Here is a 20,500-nt window from a genome sequence, read left to right as displayed (position 1 = left end):
ATTTTGCTTTAGTACGCGGCAAGAGATGTAGATTGAGTCTTCTGCGTGTGGACAGCGAGTGTTCCCAGTACCACTTGGTAAAGAGGCGGTCTTCCCTGCAGGGTGTGTGTTTGGCCACCTTGTCAAAGTTCAGATGGCTGAGGGCAAATGCTAAGGTGTATTTCCTTTCTTTTTGTAGTTGGGCCTTACATGGCTCACCAGTCTGGTGCCAAGGTGACGGGAGGGCGGCCACACACTGTGGGAGAGATCTGTTTCCCAAACCCCGTCCAGTACTCACAGGAGATCTTTCTCTGGCTGTGTGTTTCCCAAACATGGCTCTCTAGGAAAACCTAGAGTTTCACTCTGGAGCAACTCCGCGCATGTGTACTGACGTCACCTGTATGAAACGTCAACCAGCCACCAAGCCTGGGTCTTAGTTTCCGCTGAGTTTTTGAATTCTGCTTTCCTGGAAAGGATTGGGCCTGCGTCATGGTGTGTGGTGTTGGCCACCACACCTCATCCGTCTCACTCTAGGAAGGAGCAGGGGAACGCGACCTGTTCCCGCTCCTTCTGATTACAGCCTGATCTCGTCAGAGCGGGCCGCTGAATTTACTCACATAGGATGAGGACACGTGTGTTCACATGTGTTTTCTCCACTGAATAGAGCCGTGTTGGAAATTGGAGTCTCGGTCTTGGGTCCTGGCTGTGCCCCAAACTGAGAAAACATGGGTGGGTTTCAGTGTGTCTCATCTATAAAATAAGGGATTTTGAAAAATTGACATTAAATGGTCCATCTTATCCATTATATAACTCTGTGTTACCAAAACTTAGTAGTGGTGGCATAAGGTAATGAAAGAGATGTGTACCCGTGGCATTCAGAGACAGTCTCTGGGCCATTTTAAACTGTTTTTAAACTGTCAGGGAACAATGCTTTTGGACCCATATCTCATTTAAAGTGTAGAGTAACAGCTCTTCATCTTTAAATTCAGATTTTCTTTTTGAAAGCATGTGTTTCCTTTAAATTTTATTCAGTATAGTCTGAAGGTTTGTTTTTACCTCCCACATTTATTAGTCTTTCCAAAACCCACTTATGCTGGGCGTGGTGGCACGTGCCTGTAATCCCAGCACTTAGGAGGCTGAGGCAGGAGGATCATTTCGAGTTCGAGACCGGCCTGCTCTACATAAGTGAGTTCAAGGCCAACCTGAACTGCATAGTGAGACCGTCTCAAGAAGACAGAAACCAAAACCAAAACCAAAACCCCAGAAAAACCAAAACCCATTTAGTTAGATAACATTTTCAAGTTGTGGACAGTGAATTTCTCATTTCTGTTTGCGATCATCACAATTCAAATGCCAGCGAGAATTTTTTATTGTGTTGATATAAATGTAACCATGGAGTTTATTTGTTCCAAAATAACTCCAGATCATTGGAGTTTATTGTTCGAAGTCACTTGAAGCTTTCTCAGAGAGAAGAAATGTAATGTACCTGCTGTCTTACAGTTACAGACAGTAGTCACAAGTTAATACTTACTTTTTCTTCCCAGCGACTGGTGTAGTGGCTGTTGACACAGTGATAAAAGAAGTGGTGTGGGCATTTGAGCTTTCTAAGTAATATTTGACACATTTAGCACAATGCAAGATATAAAAGGGAACTTGATTCAGTTTTACTGAATGAGTGAATAAGCTAATGGGTAGATGATGTCCACTGTGGAAGAAAGATAAGACCTTTAAGTGCAAAAAAGAATTTTTAGTTATTTCTCTGTGCTCTACGTGAAGCCCCTTAGGTTACATGAAGTCTCTATTCGACATTATTACTACAGTGATAATTTAGTATTTACTTCCTTCCCAATTTTAGGCAATTTCCTTAGTAGAGTAAGGAAAACTGTGTGTACAGATGTGATGTTACCTGAGACACGCATCCTAGAGGTAGTGTCAGAACAGAGTTGTGGCATGTACCAATTGTTTTCACAAATGAGTTTTCAGACCTGGAGGACACTGTAGCTCAGTGGTAGGGCACTTGCCTAGTGTGCATGAGGCCAAGCACTTAAGGCTCAGCACCAACAAAATATTAGTAAAATAAGAATGGTTGTTATGGGTCTAGCCAATAGAAAGTTGATTTTTACTTCACGGATAAATGAACTGGGGAAAGCTGGTAACATTTGTATTTGGACTTGTTGCGTGAAAGAAATGTCTGCCTCCATACAGGAGTCGGACAGTGCAAAGAACAGCTCAGGTCTGTCCAGCTGGAAGAGGGAATGAGTTTCCTGGGCGTCCTTCCAGGGCCAGGCGGTGGATGACTTGGGGGTACAGCCCCCCGAAACCCCCTGTGCTAGGCCACTGGCTGTTTAGGGTCCAGAGCAGGGAGGGTCGCTGAGAAAGTTGTCCGGGCGCCTTTCCTGGCCATCCTCGTGGGACTCAGCAAGTGGTGTCCAGCGCTGCGGGGGCTGCCCTCGGCTGCGGGCGGGGACACAACACCTGGCCGGGCCCCGCTGGACAGCAGCAGAGGGCCTGACCAGGGCTGGAGGACAACCTCCTTCCAGGCAGTAGGATGGAGGCAGGGGCCGCCCGTGTGAGTGCTTATTCATGAAATGAAAAGCTTGATGACACCCTTGGAAGTCAAGACCTTTTTCCGTAGAGTGGCGAATGTGCACACGTACACGTGTGGAGAGCCTTAAGGGTCGTGCATGGATTCTGTGTGATCACTGCCCAAGTGGGGTCATTGCTTAATCCCCACCTGAAACAACTCCTCTCCTGACTTTTTGTTTTAATCACTTGGGTGCTTAAGTAGCCCATTCTGCCTACCATGATTTTGAGCTTTCTTTAGATAGACTCATACTGTACATATTTTGTCTGTGGTTGTTTTCTTTCCTAATGTTGTGATTGCAAGGTTGATAAATAAACGTGGAGTTTGACTTCATTCACACTTTCCCTGTTTTATTTCCCATTGCTTGAGAACAGCACCTCCCCCCGCCCCCCGCCTGTTTTTTTCATTCTGGAGATTGAACCTAGGGTCTTCACACTGAGCTACATCCCAGCCCTTCTTATTTAGTGAAACAGGGCTTCACCAAGTTGCTAAGTTGCCTAGGATGGGCTCGAACTTGTGGTCCTCCTGCTTCAGCCTCCTGGAGTGCCGGCATTCTAGGTGTGTGCAGCACTAGGCCCTGTTCATTGTCTTAATGAAAGTATGCTGTAAATGTGTATCAACACACAAAATGTTCATTACTTCTTACATCTCTAAAATTTGCTATTCAGATCGTTTAAAGTTTTAGAGTTTTGTTGTAATTCTATTCGCCAGACAGCTGCACCGAATCCGACTATTACATGATACAGAGAGCAGATATGAAAATCTGTGTTCCTGTTGCCCTCCAGGGCTCATGAAACATCTGTGCTTTCTGAGAAAAGAGACCACAGTTTAATAACCGTACATTTCCTTGGCCATCCAGCTTTGGTTCTCCTGTGAGAATCTTTTCCCACTTAGATGTATTGGTGTATCGGCAGACGTATTGGTATTTGTTGCAGATGTATTGGTATTTGTTACAGTGGCTTCTGAGCATTCTTTTCATACGTCTAGAATTACTCACGGGGTGTGCAAACCAGGTACAAGATTTGCTCACCAGAGGGAATTTGCACTGAGTGGTCCAAGAGAGGGAGAGTGGGTGGGTAACTGCATAGAGCCGTTCCTGACCCCAGGCATCTCCAGAGGCTCCTTTCTGATGACAGGTGGGCTGTCCACCTGGTGAGAACCTGCACAGCTCAGATCTGGACTGGACTCGTGGTTACTGTTCGGGTCCCACATAAAGCCATGCAGCACGGGTGCAGAGACCTTGGGTACAGTGACGCTTTGGCAGGGGACATTATTGAGCCAGAGCGAAAGGAAACTGGAAAACGGAATGCATTTTAATGCCTTTGCACTCATTAAACTTGAATTAAAGTTTATGGCTAAAAAAGAAAAGAAATTGTAACTTACAAATTGCTTATTTAAAATACATGAAAAAGCAACAGAATCCGTATGTACACAGTTGCTGTGTTGTCCAGCATCTAAAGACCAAGGTCGCTTTGCTTTGTCTCAGGGCGCTCTGCAGGTAACACTAGGTTGGTGTAAGTGCCTCACCCCGATGCCTTTGCAGTCGGAGCTCAGAGGGGTGCTCACTACTGAGCTCACCCCCGTGTCTTCTGCTGACAACCCTTTCATGGGCTTTGTGTGTCGCCACTGCTATAGCTGCTGGCACCGCCTTCCGGGTAGAGACAGGGACACACACCCTGCCTGGCCTGTGTGTCACGTTGAACACATTCCAGATGATGGTGGGGAAAAGACAGCCTGGAAAAATCGGGGCTTCCTTGAGATCCTGTTGAGATTGACCTTTTCCTGTAGTTGGCCATTCACTACAGCTGTCAGAAGTACATGGTGGTGTGTGTTGTTCGTCTTCACTATTACATGCTCAGCGCCCAGTTTCCTTAGAAGTTTGGTGGCTTCCTGATCCGTGAGGTTTAGAGTTTCTAGCAAATCCTGTGAGTCTCCTGCAGGGTCTGGGTCCTCCCCCATCCCCTGAGCAACTGTTTGCGCCTTTTCTCCTGGCTCCATCGGGGCATAGTAGGGTAGCACTTTCCGTGCCTCCTATCCCGAGGTCTCTGCGCCTGTGCTGCCTGGCTTTATGTGGAACACGAATGGTAACCGCAAATCCAGTCCAGATCTGAGTTGGCAAGTGACTTCTTCAGAGAAGAAGCCTCAGAGCCCCCGCGTTGCCCCCACCCCCACCCCACACCCCGGTTTCCTTCGCCGCGATCTGATGATTGATCGTGCAGTATGTTGTTGCGCTTGGCCTGCGAGCTCCGTGGGGCAGGAGTCTGAGGAACGCAGCTCGGTGTTCGCAGGGATTCGCAGGACTTCCTAGAGAGCGGGGGCACACAGTAGATGCTTACTTAGTACATGTTTGCTGAAACCATGACTACTGAGTGACTCATCTAAAGTTCAGTTACATTCTTTTTTCTTTTTCTCTTTCTAGCTGGGAAGTTGTCAATTCCAAACCAGATGAAAGACCCAGACTCAGCCACTGCATTGCAGAATCATGGGTCAACTTCAGCATATTTCTGCAAGAAATGTCTCTTTTCAAACAGCAGAGTCCTGGGAAGGTAAGTTTCCTCGGAGAGGAGTGTGTTTTTAAATGTGCCAGACACTTGGGAACAGATGAACAGACCTCTTTCATCGGCTGTCAGCTCCCCAACTCTGAATGCTCTTGGAGCCCGTGTCATAAAAACTGGTGTTAGCCGGGCTTGGAAATGTTAGCACGTGAGCACCAGAGAACCTTCAGCCTCATGTTTGGAAATTGTATTGGGCTTACATTTTATACATGTTTATTTGGGCTATTAATTGGAATGAATGGTGCGTGGTCTTAGCAGCCAAGCTGAAAAGGGGAAAAAAAAGTCTTATTAAGAATTTATTGAAGCTGGGCATGGTGGTGCACGCTTGTAATCCCAGTACTTGGGAGGCTGAGGCAGGAGGATCACCATGAGTTTGAGGCCAGTCTGGGCCATATAGTGAGTTCAAGGCTAGACTGCACTACATAGCGAGACTCTGTCTCAAAAAAAAATCCAAAAAAAGAAAAAAAAAAAGAATTTCATTAATTCCATTTTGCCTGGTTCTGAAGAGTCTCTGGGGAATGAACACATAGTCCTGCAGGTGTGCAGTCAGAGGTAACAGAGTCTAACTGCCAATCTAAAAAGGAGCTTCTTATATGATTTACTTCAGAACGAAAATTCTTTGCAAAAACACCTATCATGATTTTGTACATAGAATGGGCGTTTCTCCAGTTAAGGTGGGAACCCACAGGGGGCGTCCTCAGTGGTTGGAATGTGTGTGCTTCCTGGAGAAGGGTGACACTCTGATACTGTACGGACCCAGGCAGCTCTCACCGTGGCCGGCGGTCTGGTGGCTGCATGAGGTGCAGAAGCTCCGCAGCCCTCGTTGGTTGCATCGCTGCCTTCACGGTTTCCTGGCCCGGCTCACTGACTGCTCCTGGCGCTTTCCTTCCCTTCAAGCAAGACAGACTGGGTCAGGGAGACCGATGTCACTACCGCCTGCGTGACACAGTCCAGCATTGCTGTTGATCTGTCTTACAGGCTCAGAGCAGCTTCACAGAGTGGGATGACCTCTGACCATGGGATGCTTAAAATGCAGCATGTACAGTCCTGCCGAAGTGCTGCTTATGGGCAATCTCGTGGCTTCGTCAGCATTAAATAGTAGAACTACCTTGGAAACATTCTGAGGATATTGCAGTGGCATTGTGTTTGGGTTGATTTTTTAAAATCACTGGAGATAGATTGTATAGTAGATCTCCATATGGCAGGTGTATTAGTTAGCTGGGATAAAACACCCAAAACTCACAACTTGAAGGAGGTTTGTTTTTTGGTGGGTTTGATGGGTTCAGTCCATAGTCGGTTGGGTCCAAGGCAGAAAGATGAAAGGGCCTGGCAGAGGACAGGTGCTCATACCATGGCCTCCAGGGAGCAGAGAGGGAAAGGAGGAGCTGGGGACAGGAATATACCCTTCCAGGTCACGCCCTTGGATACCCACTGCCCTGACCAGTGTCTGCCTCCGAGTGAGACTTTTGGAGGACATATTAGTTCTAAGCCATAATAGCATGCATGATCTATTTTACCAAGGTGATTAAACGTATTTTTGGAAGATTCTAAACTTCAGACTTCTACACTGGGTTGCCTCACTGCATTCCAAGTCTGTTGGCTGTGATGAGGTTGCTTCAAAAGCTAGGGGTTGATAAGATATCCCTTTCCAGCAAGTAGTCCTAGATGTCATCGTGCTGTTATTGGCTATCATTCCTCCCATCTCTATAGCTTTACTTCTTCCATTTCACTTCTAGAATTCCATATTCTTCCAAGGGCATTTGGTATCTCATAAATAGCTCTTAATTTTGCCCTACACGTTCATCTGTTCTGCTTTATTAATTTATTAACCCCATGCCAAAGAATGGAATTCACCTGAGAGTGAGACTCCTTGCCCTTTCCTTAACTCAGTTATTGGTGAGAGGTTTGTATTCCTTGTTCATGCGGCTTTTTGAAAGTCCCTTAGTGAATTTTCTCAGTGTACTCTGATACCTCCGTGTAAAGATAAGACAAAAAGAAAGACTTAGACTGAAGTGTGAAAATTAAGTGAAGACTTCAAGGGGAAGGTTTTTCTGTCTTGATGTTTCTACTGGGTAGCAGGAAAATTTTCTGTAGATTGTTTTTACATTTCTTAAGACAACTAAGATTTTGCTGTTGCTGTAATTGGCAGAGAAAAGGAAAATAATAACATTTCAGTGTAGGTGTTTCATTTCATTTGTGGTTGGTTAACAGGCGGTCGAGAAATGGGTGGATATTGTTAGAAAGGGGGGTTGTAATGGCCATAGATGGATCCCAGAAGTTTACTGCTGTGCACATAACAGTAGGTTTGTATAGATGCCTCTAATTTCTCTAACACAGTTTGCTGTATGTATGAATTTCTATAGCCTTACAGTCGTAGTTTGAAGTTTCAGGTTGAATTATGTCAGGTGGTATCGCTGTTATTAATGACATGGAGGAAGAGGTTTCTGAGGACACTACTTACTCTTCAGGAATCCTGCATCTGGCCGTAATTCAGCTGCTAATGGGAGTCATTATTTTGAGTTGCAGAAATCAGCTCCTCTGCGTCTAAAACGATTATTTCCAAGTGTTACAGTGAACTAAGGCCTGTTCAGTGTCTCTCAGTCCCTCTGTGAGTGCAAAGGATGCTGTTTGGAGCACATTTGCCATAATCCAGTAGGCCTTGTAGAAATAAATAAGTGTGTGTATTCCGTGCTCTAAATGTCTTTCTGTGGCACATAATGGTCCGTTTTGTTTTTGTTACTTGCAGTTTTGTCTCCTGGTCTGCAGTGTGTGCACATTTTTTACAGTCTTGGGAAGTTACATTCCTGGGGTCATACTCAGCTATCTACTGTGTAAGTATGGTAGAACATGGGACTGATTTCTATGGTGCAAATGTCATCATTTTGTGGCCAACAGACTTGCCATAGTTTGGAAGAGAAGGCATGAGTTCTTCCTGCTAAATTGGTTACTTCTTAATCTCCTGCTGTACAGAGTTTCTTTTTTTTCCTAGAGACATTTTGGGAAGATGTGCAAAAGGCAGATTGAAAGTGAATACTTCTATTTTAAATTATGTTCATAAAACTATAAATAAGCTGTATGCCCCACTACCCACAAATACACCATTGCTTGTGCCATTTTGCATGTTCTGTAGTTCAAAAAGACAAAATTACAGTGAGACTTCACTGTATGCACTTCTGCCAGAAGGGCTAAAATTAAAACTACTGACCATTTGAAGTATTAGGAAGAATTCAGAGCAAGGAGAATTCTTACACATTGTTGGCAGGGAGACAGTTTCTGCTGTATGACCCAGTCATCCCACAGTAGGTAGTGAATGAATACATGCATCTCCAGAGACTTAGACACAGATGTTCATAGCAGAGTTATTTGCAGTAGTGTGAAGGGTAATACAATCCATATGGCCATCAGCAGATGAATAGATAAACAAACTGTGGTATATCCATATAATGGATTATTACTGAGCATTGATACATGCAGCACTAGGCTAAATCTCAAAACAGTGAGGCCGAGTGGAAGAAGCCACATAGAGTTACCTACTGCAATTCTATTTGGATGTGATTCTAGAAAATTCAAAGTACTGTTTAGTGACCAAGCAGATCATTGGCTGCCTGGAGCTGAGCTGAATGGAAGCAGGGAGAGCCAGGACCCAGAAGTAAAGCCTTAATGAAAACATGAAGTGTGTGTGTGTGTGTGTGGGGGGGTTAGTAGATATCTTGCCCCTGTGATTGTTTTTGGTTACATGCATATGTCAAAATTCATCATATTGTATATTTTATGTGCAATTTATTATATATGAACTATAACTCAAAAAATGCATTATAAAGTATAGGTTTTCTGCCTTTCCTGAAAAGTAGGTCTGATACTGCTACTTTTTGATGAGGGAGGCAGTCTCAACTAACTCATTTACATAAAGATACTTAAGTTTTGCAACTCCTGTCTTAAAAGGTAATAGGATAAATCTCCTGGCAACAACGAGGACATAAACATTGGGCAGTACAGTACATCCAGCGTGATCATCTTTATCTCACTTTGTATTCCTAATGCATAACACAAACGGCATATGGTTAGAGCTCAGATCAAGCCTTCCAGCCAGAACTCACCTAAAGCATCAGCCTCTTGAGCTGTGTTATTTAGGAGGTAAAGAAGAAAAGTGTAGGGGAGGAGAAGTATGAGCAAGGCACTTTTCAGATGGTTTGAATTTATCTCATGTAGCAGACCAACTTCAAGCGATAATATTACCCCAGTATCACTGATGACAGACTGAGAGATGATAGCAGGTTTCCCGCAGCAAAAAGCCACATAATAAACAGGGTGAGGTTCTAACCCTGGACAGTTATCTGGGAAACAGACAACTTTCTGGAAGTTTTCAGAGTGAAAGGATTGAGGGGAGAAGGGTAATCTCATCGAAAGTCTAAAAACAGAGACTGTGAGCATGGTGTGTGTGTGTGTGTGTGTGTGTGTTTCATTATAGGAGAAGAGTTAAAAATTAGAAACTTACTTTACAGAGGCATTTTTTTGAAAAACAAAACAAAACAAAAAAGACTTGTTTTTCAACAAAGGAAATTTAGCATTTTGTGAAGTAGTAAAAAGGAGTGGTGTTTTACCTATACTTCCTTCTTATATTTCAGTACTGTTTGCATTTTTATGTCCACTGTTTAAATGCAATGATATTGGACAAAAGATATACAGCAAAATCAAGTCAGTTCTGTTGAAACTAGATTTTGGCATCGGAGAATATATTAGTCAGAAGAAACGTGAGAGATCTGGTAAGTAAAGTTTGAATCTTAGAGTCTGTGCATGAGACGCGACATCAGCGGTCTATTTTGAGATGGTTGCCAGAGTTTTAGGGCAGAAGCCCTGGCTCTAGGTGTCCCAGTGGCCCAGGCCCAGCTGTCTATCCTGTAATACCCTCAGGGAGCCAGCAGTGGTGCAGGGCAGAAGGCAGGGCTAGGGAGCATCAGTCAAGAGGCTCAAGATATGCCTTTGAGGGCCAGACAAAAACTCTGGGGTTTTATAGAAGGGGGATCAAAGGCAAAGTTGAAGGTTTGCATAGCCGCCCCTGTGCCGCAGTCCACTTGTCAGGCTGTGGCCTGGTCAGCCGACACCTCAAGGCTCACTGTCTGAGGGTATGGGAGAGGCCTGAGGGCTGCAGCTTCCATCAGAGGACATCTCCTCTGCTGCGGGGCAGCCTCGGTTCCCACCCTGGGCATTGTTCCTGCCTGGGCCAGTCTGTGAGGCTGTGCCCCTCTGGGCCCCTGAGGTGGGTTAGAGGTTTAGGGCTTGCAACTCCTTGCTCCAGGGAGCCTGGAACCGGATGTTGTAAGAGCTGACCACTAGATGCCCCCGAGAGTCCTGAAAATGACTTTAGCTACTCTTATCTCAGTCTCTCTTTTTTTTCGGGTGGTGGTGGCTGTGGGACTGGTGATTGAATGCAAGGCCTTTGCACTGAGCTACATTTCTAAACCTATAATTGATTGATTGACTGATTGGTTAAGACAATGCATACCTAAGTTGTTAAACTGTCCAGGCTGGGCTGGAATTTGTGATCCTCCCGCCTCAGCCTCCCAGTGTGCTGGAATTAAGAGCGTGCACTACCACATCCAGCTGGTGTCCTTGGGTCTTGAAGGTGGATGAAAATGCTAGGCGACTGAAGGATAGTCAGAGTTGCAGTACAGACACTGCCTGAACGGTCACCATGCCCCCACTCAGAATGGAGCCTGGACGTGACCGGCGGCGTCGTGCACATCCTGTCGCTCACACCTTGCACACCCGCAGGCCCAGCCCAGGTCTTTTGTATATTCTAGGGAGCTGTTAGCTTCTTACTAAATATTATCATAGGAGCTACCCCCACCCCGGTAATACATGTAACTTTTTCCTTTTTATTCTTTTACTCTTTTTCTCAATCGTAGTTACATAAATTGACTTTTAAATCCCAATTTTTAAAGGATGACGGCTTTACCAGCTGGAGGACTTAACCAGAGCAGCCTGTGGGCTACCGTCTCCAACTGGGTCGAGGGAGGGACCTGAGCATTTGCATTGCTAAGGGGTTCCCAGGGCTGTGGCTGTTGCAGTGGCCAGCGGGCACCGCTAGTAGGGACCACTGCCTTTGGAAAGCAAATGCCTTGCAAATCTGCGGGGCTTCTTACCATTTGCAGACATGTAAGCTTTCTTATATGCAAACATTTTTTTCCTATACTGGGGATTGACCCCAGAGCCTTTGCATCAAACTGTGTCCCTGGCCCTTTTTAAAAATTTATTTATTTTGAGACCAGGTCTCACTAAGTCACTGAGTTGCCCAGGCTGGGGTTGAACTTGGTGATCCTCCCGTCTCAGCTTCCTAGAATGCTGGGATTAATGGCGCATGCCACCACACTCATCTTGTGGAAATATTTATCTGTAGGGAGGCACTGAAGGACATGGGGAGTGTGGGGTAAGAATATGTAATACAGTAAGTACACCGTGTCTAAGCGCGCCAGGAAACTGAAAGCCTCCCAATTTTTTTCTCAACAGAAGCAGACAAAGAAAAAAGTCACAAAGATGACAGTGAATTAGACTTTTCTGCTCTTTGTCCTAAGGTATTTTTGTTTAGTTCTCAATTTGTTTCTGTGGTTTGACTGTACCTTTATTTATATGAACCCAGGCTGGATGATTTTCCTAATAGATTCAGTCATCTGAACAACCTCAGAGGAAAATAGTCATCTGTTTTTATGATTATGACATTTGGGGTATTAGTGTAGACTTTGCAGAAAAATTTCTTCTGCAGCTTAAAATGTGCCACTGTATTTATATTAACCCAGATTAGCCTTACGGTTGCTGCCAAAGAATTATCAGTGTCTGACACGGACGTCTCAGAAGTATCCTGGACTGATAATGGGACCTTCAACCTTTCAGAAGGATACACTCCACAGACAGATACTTCCGATGGTATGCTAGTCTTTATAGATAAACTCTTATTTTTATTATTGAGTCCATGTAAAAACATTTCTATCAACCACTACATAAATAGTAATTTGCTATACAATGAAATTAATACTTTGCTCCAAAAATGAATGAAGTGCTAATGCTTACTACAGCGTGGATGGAACTTAAGAACATTTTGCTGAGCAAAAGAAGCTAAACGTAAAAGGGGACACAATTTGTGAGTCCATTAGTATGAAATGTGCAGAAAAAGCAAGTCCATATAGACAGAAAAGTAGCTTAGTGCTTACTAAGGACTAAGGGAGGAAGGGAACGGCAGCTGCATTGGTGCAAGTTTCTTTTGGGAGTAAGAAAAAGTTCTGGAGTTGGTGGTGATGTTTGTACAGTTTTGTGAATATAGTAAAACCCCCTTAATTGTGCACTTAAAAAAAGTCAATTTTATGGTATATTCACATTATGTCAAATACTGTTGCTTTTTAAAACTATGAGAAAAAAATCTTATCTCCAAACCTGCCGTATTTTGAAAATAAAAAATTTTAAAATGTTACTTTGTGAAATGTCTGGAAGCATTGCTTGTAGCAATAATGGAAGAAGGGAAAGGGAAAAGCTAATCCTATGTAGTCAGACTTCGTCTTCATCAGAAGAGATGAAGGTATGGAGGGCAGGTTCTTCGGAGTCCAAAGCTAACTCCAGTTTTTCATATTTGTCTTCAGAGTTAAGAAAGTTAAATACAGCTTAAGTTAGAGCACATTCTTCCTTACTGTGCTTTTTGTAAATTCCATCAATACCATACAATGAGACAAGGCTTGTGCAGTGACCATTGCTAGTAGCGAAAGGGCACCCACATGTAAGGCTGTCTTTACTAAAACTGAAGGTTTCAAATCACTCTTGCAAAAAGTTAACTACTGTATGAAAAGGTGTTCTATAAACATCAGTCTGCGTCCTAATGTAAAATTTTTTTTCCTTTCTTGTGTTTGCTGGGGATCGAACCCAGGGCCTTGTGCATGCAAGGCAAGAGCTCTGCTGCTGAGCCACATCTCAGCCCCATGCCTTCTAATCTGGTACTGCTGTCAGATGTCCTCAATGATGGCAAGCTCAGTTTCAGTGATATTTATAAAGAGAGCCGAATGTGTCCATTAGCCCTTGGGTCAAACTGGAATACAAGGACCAGTAGCTTCTTTTCATTGCTTTAAACAAACATAGGTTGCAAATACTCTAATAGAGTTCCACGTATGGAAATGCCGTATTTACTTTCTGATGTGCCAGAATCCATGAATACCTGCAAGTCAGGTATTTTTAAATTTCATGATTGTACATATTCCCGTTGCCTTAAAGTGATTCTCATGTTAGCAGGAAGGGATATTTGTGATGAACCCTAAGCTTTAGTTAAACCCACAAGATCATGTTAGAGAAGGTTCAATTATTATGCCATACATACACTTTGCGCTTAAGAGGAAAGGTAAGGATGTAGGGGACACGTAGTATTTGTGTATTTGTGGGGAGACAGTGTCACCGATTGGGGAGAAGTCCGATACATGGTTAAAATGATTCACATTCATTCAGCAGCCTAGCTGAATGCCAAGGATGCTTGGAAGGGTCGGATCAGAGACAGGCTTTAAATAGACTTCCAATTTGTTGGGGTGCTTAAGCATGAACTTGTATTATGTTTTCACAGATCTTGACCGGCCTAGTGAGGAAGTTTTCTCTCGAGATCTTTCTGATTTTCCATCTGTAGAAAATGGCACAGGAACAAACGATGAAGATGAGTTAAGCCTTGGATTGCCCACTGAGCTCAAGAGGAAAAAGGATCAGTTGGACAGTGGCCACATACCAAGCAGAGAGAGGCCGTCAGCAGCTGGGCTGACTCTTCCTCTGAACAGTGACCAAGCCCTAAACTTGATGAGCAACCTGGCTGGGGAGGTCATCACAGCTGCAGTGACGGCTGCTATCAAAGACCAGCTAGAAGGGGCTCAGCAAGCCCTGGCTCCGGCCGCGCCCAGCCCAGGGGAGGACACAGACACTGAAGAAGGGGATGATTTTGAACTTCTTGACCAGTCAGAGCTGGATCAGATTGAGAGTGAGTTGGGACTTACACAAGACCAGGAAGCGGAAGTGCGGCAAAACAAGAAGTCTTCCGGCTTCCTTTCCAATCTCCTTGGCGGCCATTAAGCAGGGAGTGGGCTTGCAACAGAGCACAGACAAACCACCAAAAAGTTTCACCTGAGCAAAAATTAAACAACTAAAACCAAAAAACAAAAAAAAGGAAAACGGAAAAAAATTTGAACTGTAAGCTTTAATGATTACTTTAGATTTTCTTTGTTTTATTTTCCCTCCTGCAGTGAATTAATTGGCTATGTATCAGCTGACACGGATAGATTGATATTTCTGGTAGTTATTTTTATGTAATAAGCATGGAAATGAACTTTCATATACATATAGACCATGTTGTCAGAAATATTAGGAGTTGTTTTTAAAGCAAAAAGAAATAAAAACCGAACACCAAATTATTAAGATCTTTCTATAAGTATTCTTTATAATTAATTTTCAAGCATGCAAAAGTTTATTGTAACCCACTGAAAATATTAACAATTAATGTGAATACATGCTGTCTCAGCTCCCTTGTTCCTAATACTTGGAAATAATTTTTTAAAACTGGTAAGTTTAGATGTAAAAAGACAGAAATTATCAAAATATCTTTTAGTTGAAGGACTTGGGAAATATTTTCAAAATTAATGTAAAAACTAAGAACTACAGCTGGGCTGGAACATTTCCATGTTCTTTCTGCAATTGTAGATTGAGGCAGGCTTCTAAAGTGGCATGCTTATTGACTGCCACCTCCAGTCTTGTGACGGGCGGTCCTAACCCAGAGAAAGCACGTAGTTCTGTATCACACAGATGGAAGTTATGATTAACCAGAGATGTGGCTGTTTTGTTGTTCATTTTGGTCCGCTGTAATTGGGATGTCATGAGTACCGATCTATTCTGCCTGCTCACACCTAAGTTAAATGTTCCTATTTTATATCGTGTCATGGGAAATGTCGCCTAAAATTGTGAAACTAGTTATTGATATGTTCTATGAATCATGTTGTCATCTCAATAAAGAAATAATAACTCTTGTTTTCTTAGTCTGTATAGATAGGAAAGATAGATGGCTTTCAAATATTTATTTGGAATTGGAAGTCTAAATATGTAATCTGTTTCTTATTCGGAAGCTAGAGTATATTTTTTTCCTTCGCCTTAAACTTTTTTAGATCATCTTTTAATAATCAAATTTGGCTTACAGTTTTTAACAAAAGACTAAAAAGCAGAAACCAAGATAGTTTTGTTCTTATGATACAAGCTTTTAATAGTATTGAGGGACCATGTCAGCAACTGTAAAACATTTCTCAAACCTTCAGGTATAGCTGGCATTTCTACAGATACACAGACATCTGGACCCTCAGGAAGGAAGGATAATCTAAGAATAGGGGAAATCTGTTCCCCTTCTTTCATTTCATCCCTTTACTTATATTTCTAAAGAATAACTGTAGGTTATTCTTATTTTATTCAATTAAAATTCAATATTGTAGTGAAGCGTCTCTTATTTTTTCTTTCTGAGGTATTGAATTATCTAGACTGAATTTGCCAAACATTAAAGGGAAGAAAGTTACTGACGGCTTTCAACACTTGCTCTTTGTGATTGACTGTACTCGTGTCGTTAGTGCCTCATGACTATGTTGATGTCCTCTATTGATGATATCGAGTGAGCCTGTGCCTTCATTATCTTTCCCATTTTGGTACCGATGTAAACCTGTGTTAGAAAATCTCTGAGCTGTGTGGTTTGGGAAGGATACATCTGAATTCTATTCAATAACAGTTTCTGGACAGGAGGGGGAAAATACAATCACGTATTAATAAAATAGTCATTAGCAGGATTCTTTTTTTAAAAAAAAATGTGTGTTTCTTCATTTAAAAAATATTCCTGGTTGTGAAGTCAAAAAGTTTAACCATCATTTCAGTGTCTTCATTGAGGAGAAAGTAAGAATTTAAAATAACCGCATAATCAAAGAATATGTTATAAATCAGTGGACAGGCTTACAAGAAGATAAATTCAAGGGCTGGTAATATGTATGTGAAAGAACAGTAACTCTAGAATAAATTGTTACACACTACAAATTAAAAGGTTTTGGGATGGAAGGTTGGTAGGGTAGAAAGCTGTCATCGGCCCTGTTGAGGAGACACACCAGCTGTCTCTGGAGAGGAGCATTAAACTACACATTTGATGCTGCTTGTACAATAATTTGTGATTACAAATTTAAATAATAGTGGTAGATTGAATTGAATGTGAGGATGTTGATTGTGTGCATGTGTGTGTTTGTAGAGGCATTGTTTCTGTGTTGATATAGTACCAAATAAACCCTGTGATTGATCCAGTATGACAGGGGATCTTTGCCACGCAAAATTAAATCAATAGCAGCATTCCTTGAGTGTCTAAAACGCTGATAAAGAATGGCCTTGTGAGATCTAAGTGGAGTGCAGTCATTAAAATGAGAACCAGGGTTTTATGCACTTCCTGTTGCAAGTACATGCAGTATACCTGTATTGTGTATTTTGCTCTGAAACAATACAGTAGTGGTAAAGAAGTTGGAGTTCACTTTGACAGGCCATCCAGTTTGAATGTTCTCATTTCCCTCAAAAATCTTCAAAAGTGATTTTGAAAAGAACAGCCCCCTCTCTAGTTTAGTAGAATATTACAAAAGAAACTTGCATAAGGTTTTTACAGTTGGCAAATATCCTCAATATATGTATGCACTTGATTCTCTTTTAAAGTAAGCTCAATCTCTCTTAAGACATGACACATGACAGGATATAACTGATTCTAGCCAGAAGGAGACCCCCCCACCCCCGCCCGCCTTTTGGTACCGGGAATCAAACTCACGATCTTGCACTTGCCAGACAGGCGCTGTGCCAATGAGCTATATCCCCGGCGCCCACATTTGTTTTAGAAAAAATTATAACGTTTTTATTTTGTGTTTATTACTTTGTTATTTTCTGTTTATTATTCGTGTATTTCTTTACACTGCTCCATCGATACAAGACAGATTATTGTGAAAAGCCTTACTGAACTGGGATAGCACAGATCATTTGTACCATGATGCTGTTAGAAAGTCCCAACTCGGCTGGGGATTTAGCTCAGTGGCACAGCGCCTGCCTGGCAAGCACAAGGTTGAGAGTTCAATTCCCGGTACCAGAAAAACAAAAAAACCCCAAAAAACAATACAGAAAGTCCCAACTATATTTTTGTGTATTATTCCTTCATCTCCACTGCAACATTTTTGTTAGAAAGAAATGTGGAAATATAGGTTCAGGTTATGATGTTAATGGTATGGCCTTAAAATGTAAAGTCAGAGTCATGTGACAGGCACAGTAGCTATCCCTAAACATAAAATAAGGAAGTTAATTCATATCCTTTCACACAGGGATACTTTGAGAATGAATGAATGAATGAATGTATAAAGCAATTTCAGGGGTGAAAAGGTTATATAAAACATTGATTTTTTTTTTTTTTCCCTGCATGTGTCCCAACTAAGCCATTATTTCAAATATTAAAACGAAGGCAACCAACAAGTATCTGCTTACAAGAAAACGATGAAGTTCTTTTAATGGTGTAGCAATGTATTGGCCTGAAAGTGCAACGTCTGTGGAATAAATGGGAGGTATAGCAAAAGTGTTTGTCACTTAAATTGGCTCTGGGGACTGTGTCTAAGCGTCTGTACTAGTCATGTTTAATGATTCTGTGTGGACTCCAGGAAGGTCACCTACCAAGTTTGTATCAGTTTCTTTCATTTACAAGAGAAAGATAAGTAGTGCTGACCTCGTAGGTTGTTGCAAGGATGAAACATCCCAAGGCTGAGTTTGGCGAATCATGACCAGGGCCCCACTCTAGTCTTATTATCCATTTTTATATGGCATACAAGCTAAGAATGATTTCCACATTCTTAAACAGTTGATGAAAAACCCAGGAGACTATTTTGTGCCATGAAATAAATATGAAAATAAAATTTCAGAATCTATAGTTTAGAGCATAGCCATCTTCATTCATTTATGTATCATCTATGATCACTTTTATATCACAGTGCTGAATAGCTGTATAGAGACAATAGGCCTACAAAACCTAACCTAGTATTGTTACCTGGCCCTTTATGGGAAAAATATACTAATCCTTGGATTAAGACATAGTTACTAGGATCCTGTTTACTCATGACTCTACAATTAAATGGTGGCTTAGTCCAATCTGTTGCTATAGCAGAACCTCTGAGACTGGGCAATTTATAAATAAAAGACATTTAACTCCTAGTTCTGGAGCTCCAGGAACACGGCATACAAAAAATGGTAGAACATCTGCTTGGCTTGTGGTGAGGCCCATGCTCTGCTCCATGCCTGGAGGAAAGGTGAAAGTGAAGGTGGGTGTGTGTAGGAGAGGGGTCACATGGGGGGGCAACAGCTTTTAAACAAAGCACTATTGTGGTAACTAATCCAGTCCCTGAAGACCTAATTTATTCTTAAGAGCCCTAATCCAGTCTTGAGAAAACTGACCCAGCCTCTCCATCGATAATTCATTCCACTCATGAGGGTACAACCCCGCCACCTCATCTAATTATCTTTTGAACACTGGGGACAAGGTAACAGGCTTCATCTCTAGTAAGTGAAATTAAGAGCATTGTGGTGAAAAACAGTAAAGAAACTGTCTAAGGTCACATACTAGTGAGGGGTTAAAAACCAGTCTGACTCGAAAGCCTATTCTCTTTGTAGTTTATTGGAAAAATAATACAGTGGAGAAAACAATGCCCCCTTGAAAAGGAAAAATAAAGAAAACAGTACATTCAAAGATGTTGAAATTCCCCAGAGGATCGTGGAAACATAGTGGAGGAGGCAGGAAAAAATTAATTGCCTGAAGAATGGTGTGCTATAAGAACCACACAGAAATGATAAAACAAGGCTGGCTACGGTGGTGCATGCCTGTAATCCCAGCACTCGGGAGGCTGAGGCAGGAGGATCACTGCGAGTTTGAGGCCAACCTGAGCTACAAGTAAGTTCAAGGCCAACCTGAACTTACTGAGTTGAGACCTTGTCTCAAAAAGACCAAAAAAAAAAAAAAAAAAAAAAAAAAAAAACATAAGGAAAAGTAAAACCAGAAGTTCTTTACTTTTTATACCTACTTGTTCTTTTTTAACGGGAAGCTTGAAAATATATTGTTTTTCTTATTCCAGTTGATGACTAATGCTTGTTATATTTTTTAAAGCAAGTATCTGTCCAGAGAGCTTAGCTACTTCAAAAGGTTTTGACAATCCAAACCAAGTTTTCTGAAATAAAAACCACCACCAGACTTTTGCACTGCAGAATTATTCTTTTAGCTAAACTGAACAGTCTTATGTGCCAGCACTGTTCTTGAACTGTGGAATACACCAAGGAAGAGTGCCTGCCCTCAAGAAACTTACATTTTAGATGCAGATGACTAACGTGCAACTGGCTATTCTAGTTTGTGCAGAGTTGAAAGTTCCTTCCAATGCAGGACTTCCAGTGCTGATTGGGAAATCAGGGATAAACACCAAATGGTAGTGAGAGGGTCTCTCAAAGTGGACCCCAAAGTGACCCACGCCACCTTCTTGTATTCATGCCCTTTTCTAATCCCCTTTCATGTTAAACAGGGCGGACCTACATTAGAGCACAATGACAGTGGAAATAACTAAGGCTAGGTCACAAGAGCTAGTGTGGCTCTGCGCTCTCTGGGGGAAACCAGTTGCGTCTTAGGCCATCTTACAGTCAAGCAGCCCACTTGAGGGCAACCAAGTCCTGCCCTCAGTTCTGAATGAGTCCCTCTGATCCAGCCAAGGTAAAGTGGTCCACCCTTTAGTGACCTCAGCTTTGGCCTTGTGTTCACTGAAACATCATGCAATGGAGTCAGAACCACTCAGATAGGGGGGCACTCGAATGCCCGACCTGCAGATACTGAGATAAAGTTCGATCTTAAGTTCCAGTTTATTTCGATACAGATGAACAGATACCTGATAGGGTTTATGAAGGAAAGTCATGCCTGGTAAGGATTTAACAATTCGGGTTAGGATTACTGTTTACTCTCTTATCTGGCATTGGGGCACAGATGTCAAAGGAGAGCAAAGCAGCAGAAAGACCTTCAGAGCAGAAAAGTAGAGGATTTGTAAGAACAGCAACAAAGCATACCTTGTTAGAACAAAAAATGTCACTATGGCAACCAAAGTGAGCAACGTGGTTGACCGGGTGTGGCAGAAAATCGAAGTAGGGGTTGAGGTGTGGCAGGTACTCAGAGGCCTCATAAAACACAAAGGAAGGTGTCTGGATTTTATTTCTAGTCAAGGGAAGCCAAGGGAGGGTTTTGAACAAAAAGAGCAGCATGGTTTGACCTATAGATGTATACACATTAAAAAAAAAAAAAACAAAAAACAACTCT

General features: G+C 42.4%; 1 protein-coding gene across 2 annotated transcripts in view; it reads left to right on the top strand.

Annotated features, from left to right (window-relative positions):
- The window catches only part of Fam134b (family with sequence similarity 134, member B), a 114,030-nt gene extending 98,064 nt beyond the window's left edge, over positions 1-15,966 (top strand). For both annotated transcript variants that reach the window (XM_005386135.2, XM_005386136.2), the window contains 6 exons: positions 4,983-5,109; positions 7,865-7,949; positions 9,744-9,881; positions 11,626-11,690; positions 11,913-12,039; positions 13,709-15,966. In XM_005386135.2, coding sequence (XP_005386192.1) covers positions 4,983-5,109; positions 7,865-7,949; positions 9,744-9,881; positions 11,626-11,690; positions 11,913-12,039; positions 13,709-14,202 — 1,036 coding nt within the window. In that variant the 3' untranslated portion in view covers positions 14,203-15,966. The remainder of the gene's footprint in view (positions 1-4,982; positions 5,110-7,864; positions 7,950-9,743; positions 9,882-11,625; positions 11,691-11,912; positions 12,040-13,708) is intronic.
- Positions 15,967-20,500: the final 4,534 nt, after the last annotated feature.

The sequence above is a fragment of the Chinchilla lanigera genome, unplaced genomic scaffold (genome assembly GCF_000276665.1).
Source record: "Chinchilla lanigera isolate Chin_1 unplaced genomic scaffold, ChiLan1.0 scaffold00025, whole genome shotgun sequence".
Classification (NCBI taxonomy): domain Eukaryota; kingdom Metazoa; phylum Chordata; class Mammalia; order Rodentia; family Chinchillidae; genus Chinchilla; species Chinchilla lanigera.
Note: the sequence above shows the minus strand (reverse complement) of the source record. Positions and strands in the feature narration are given on the sequence as shown.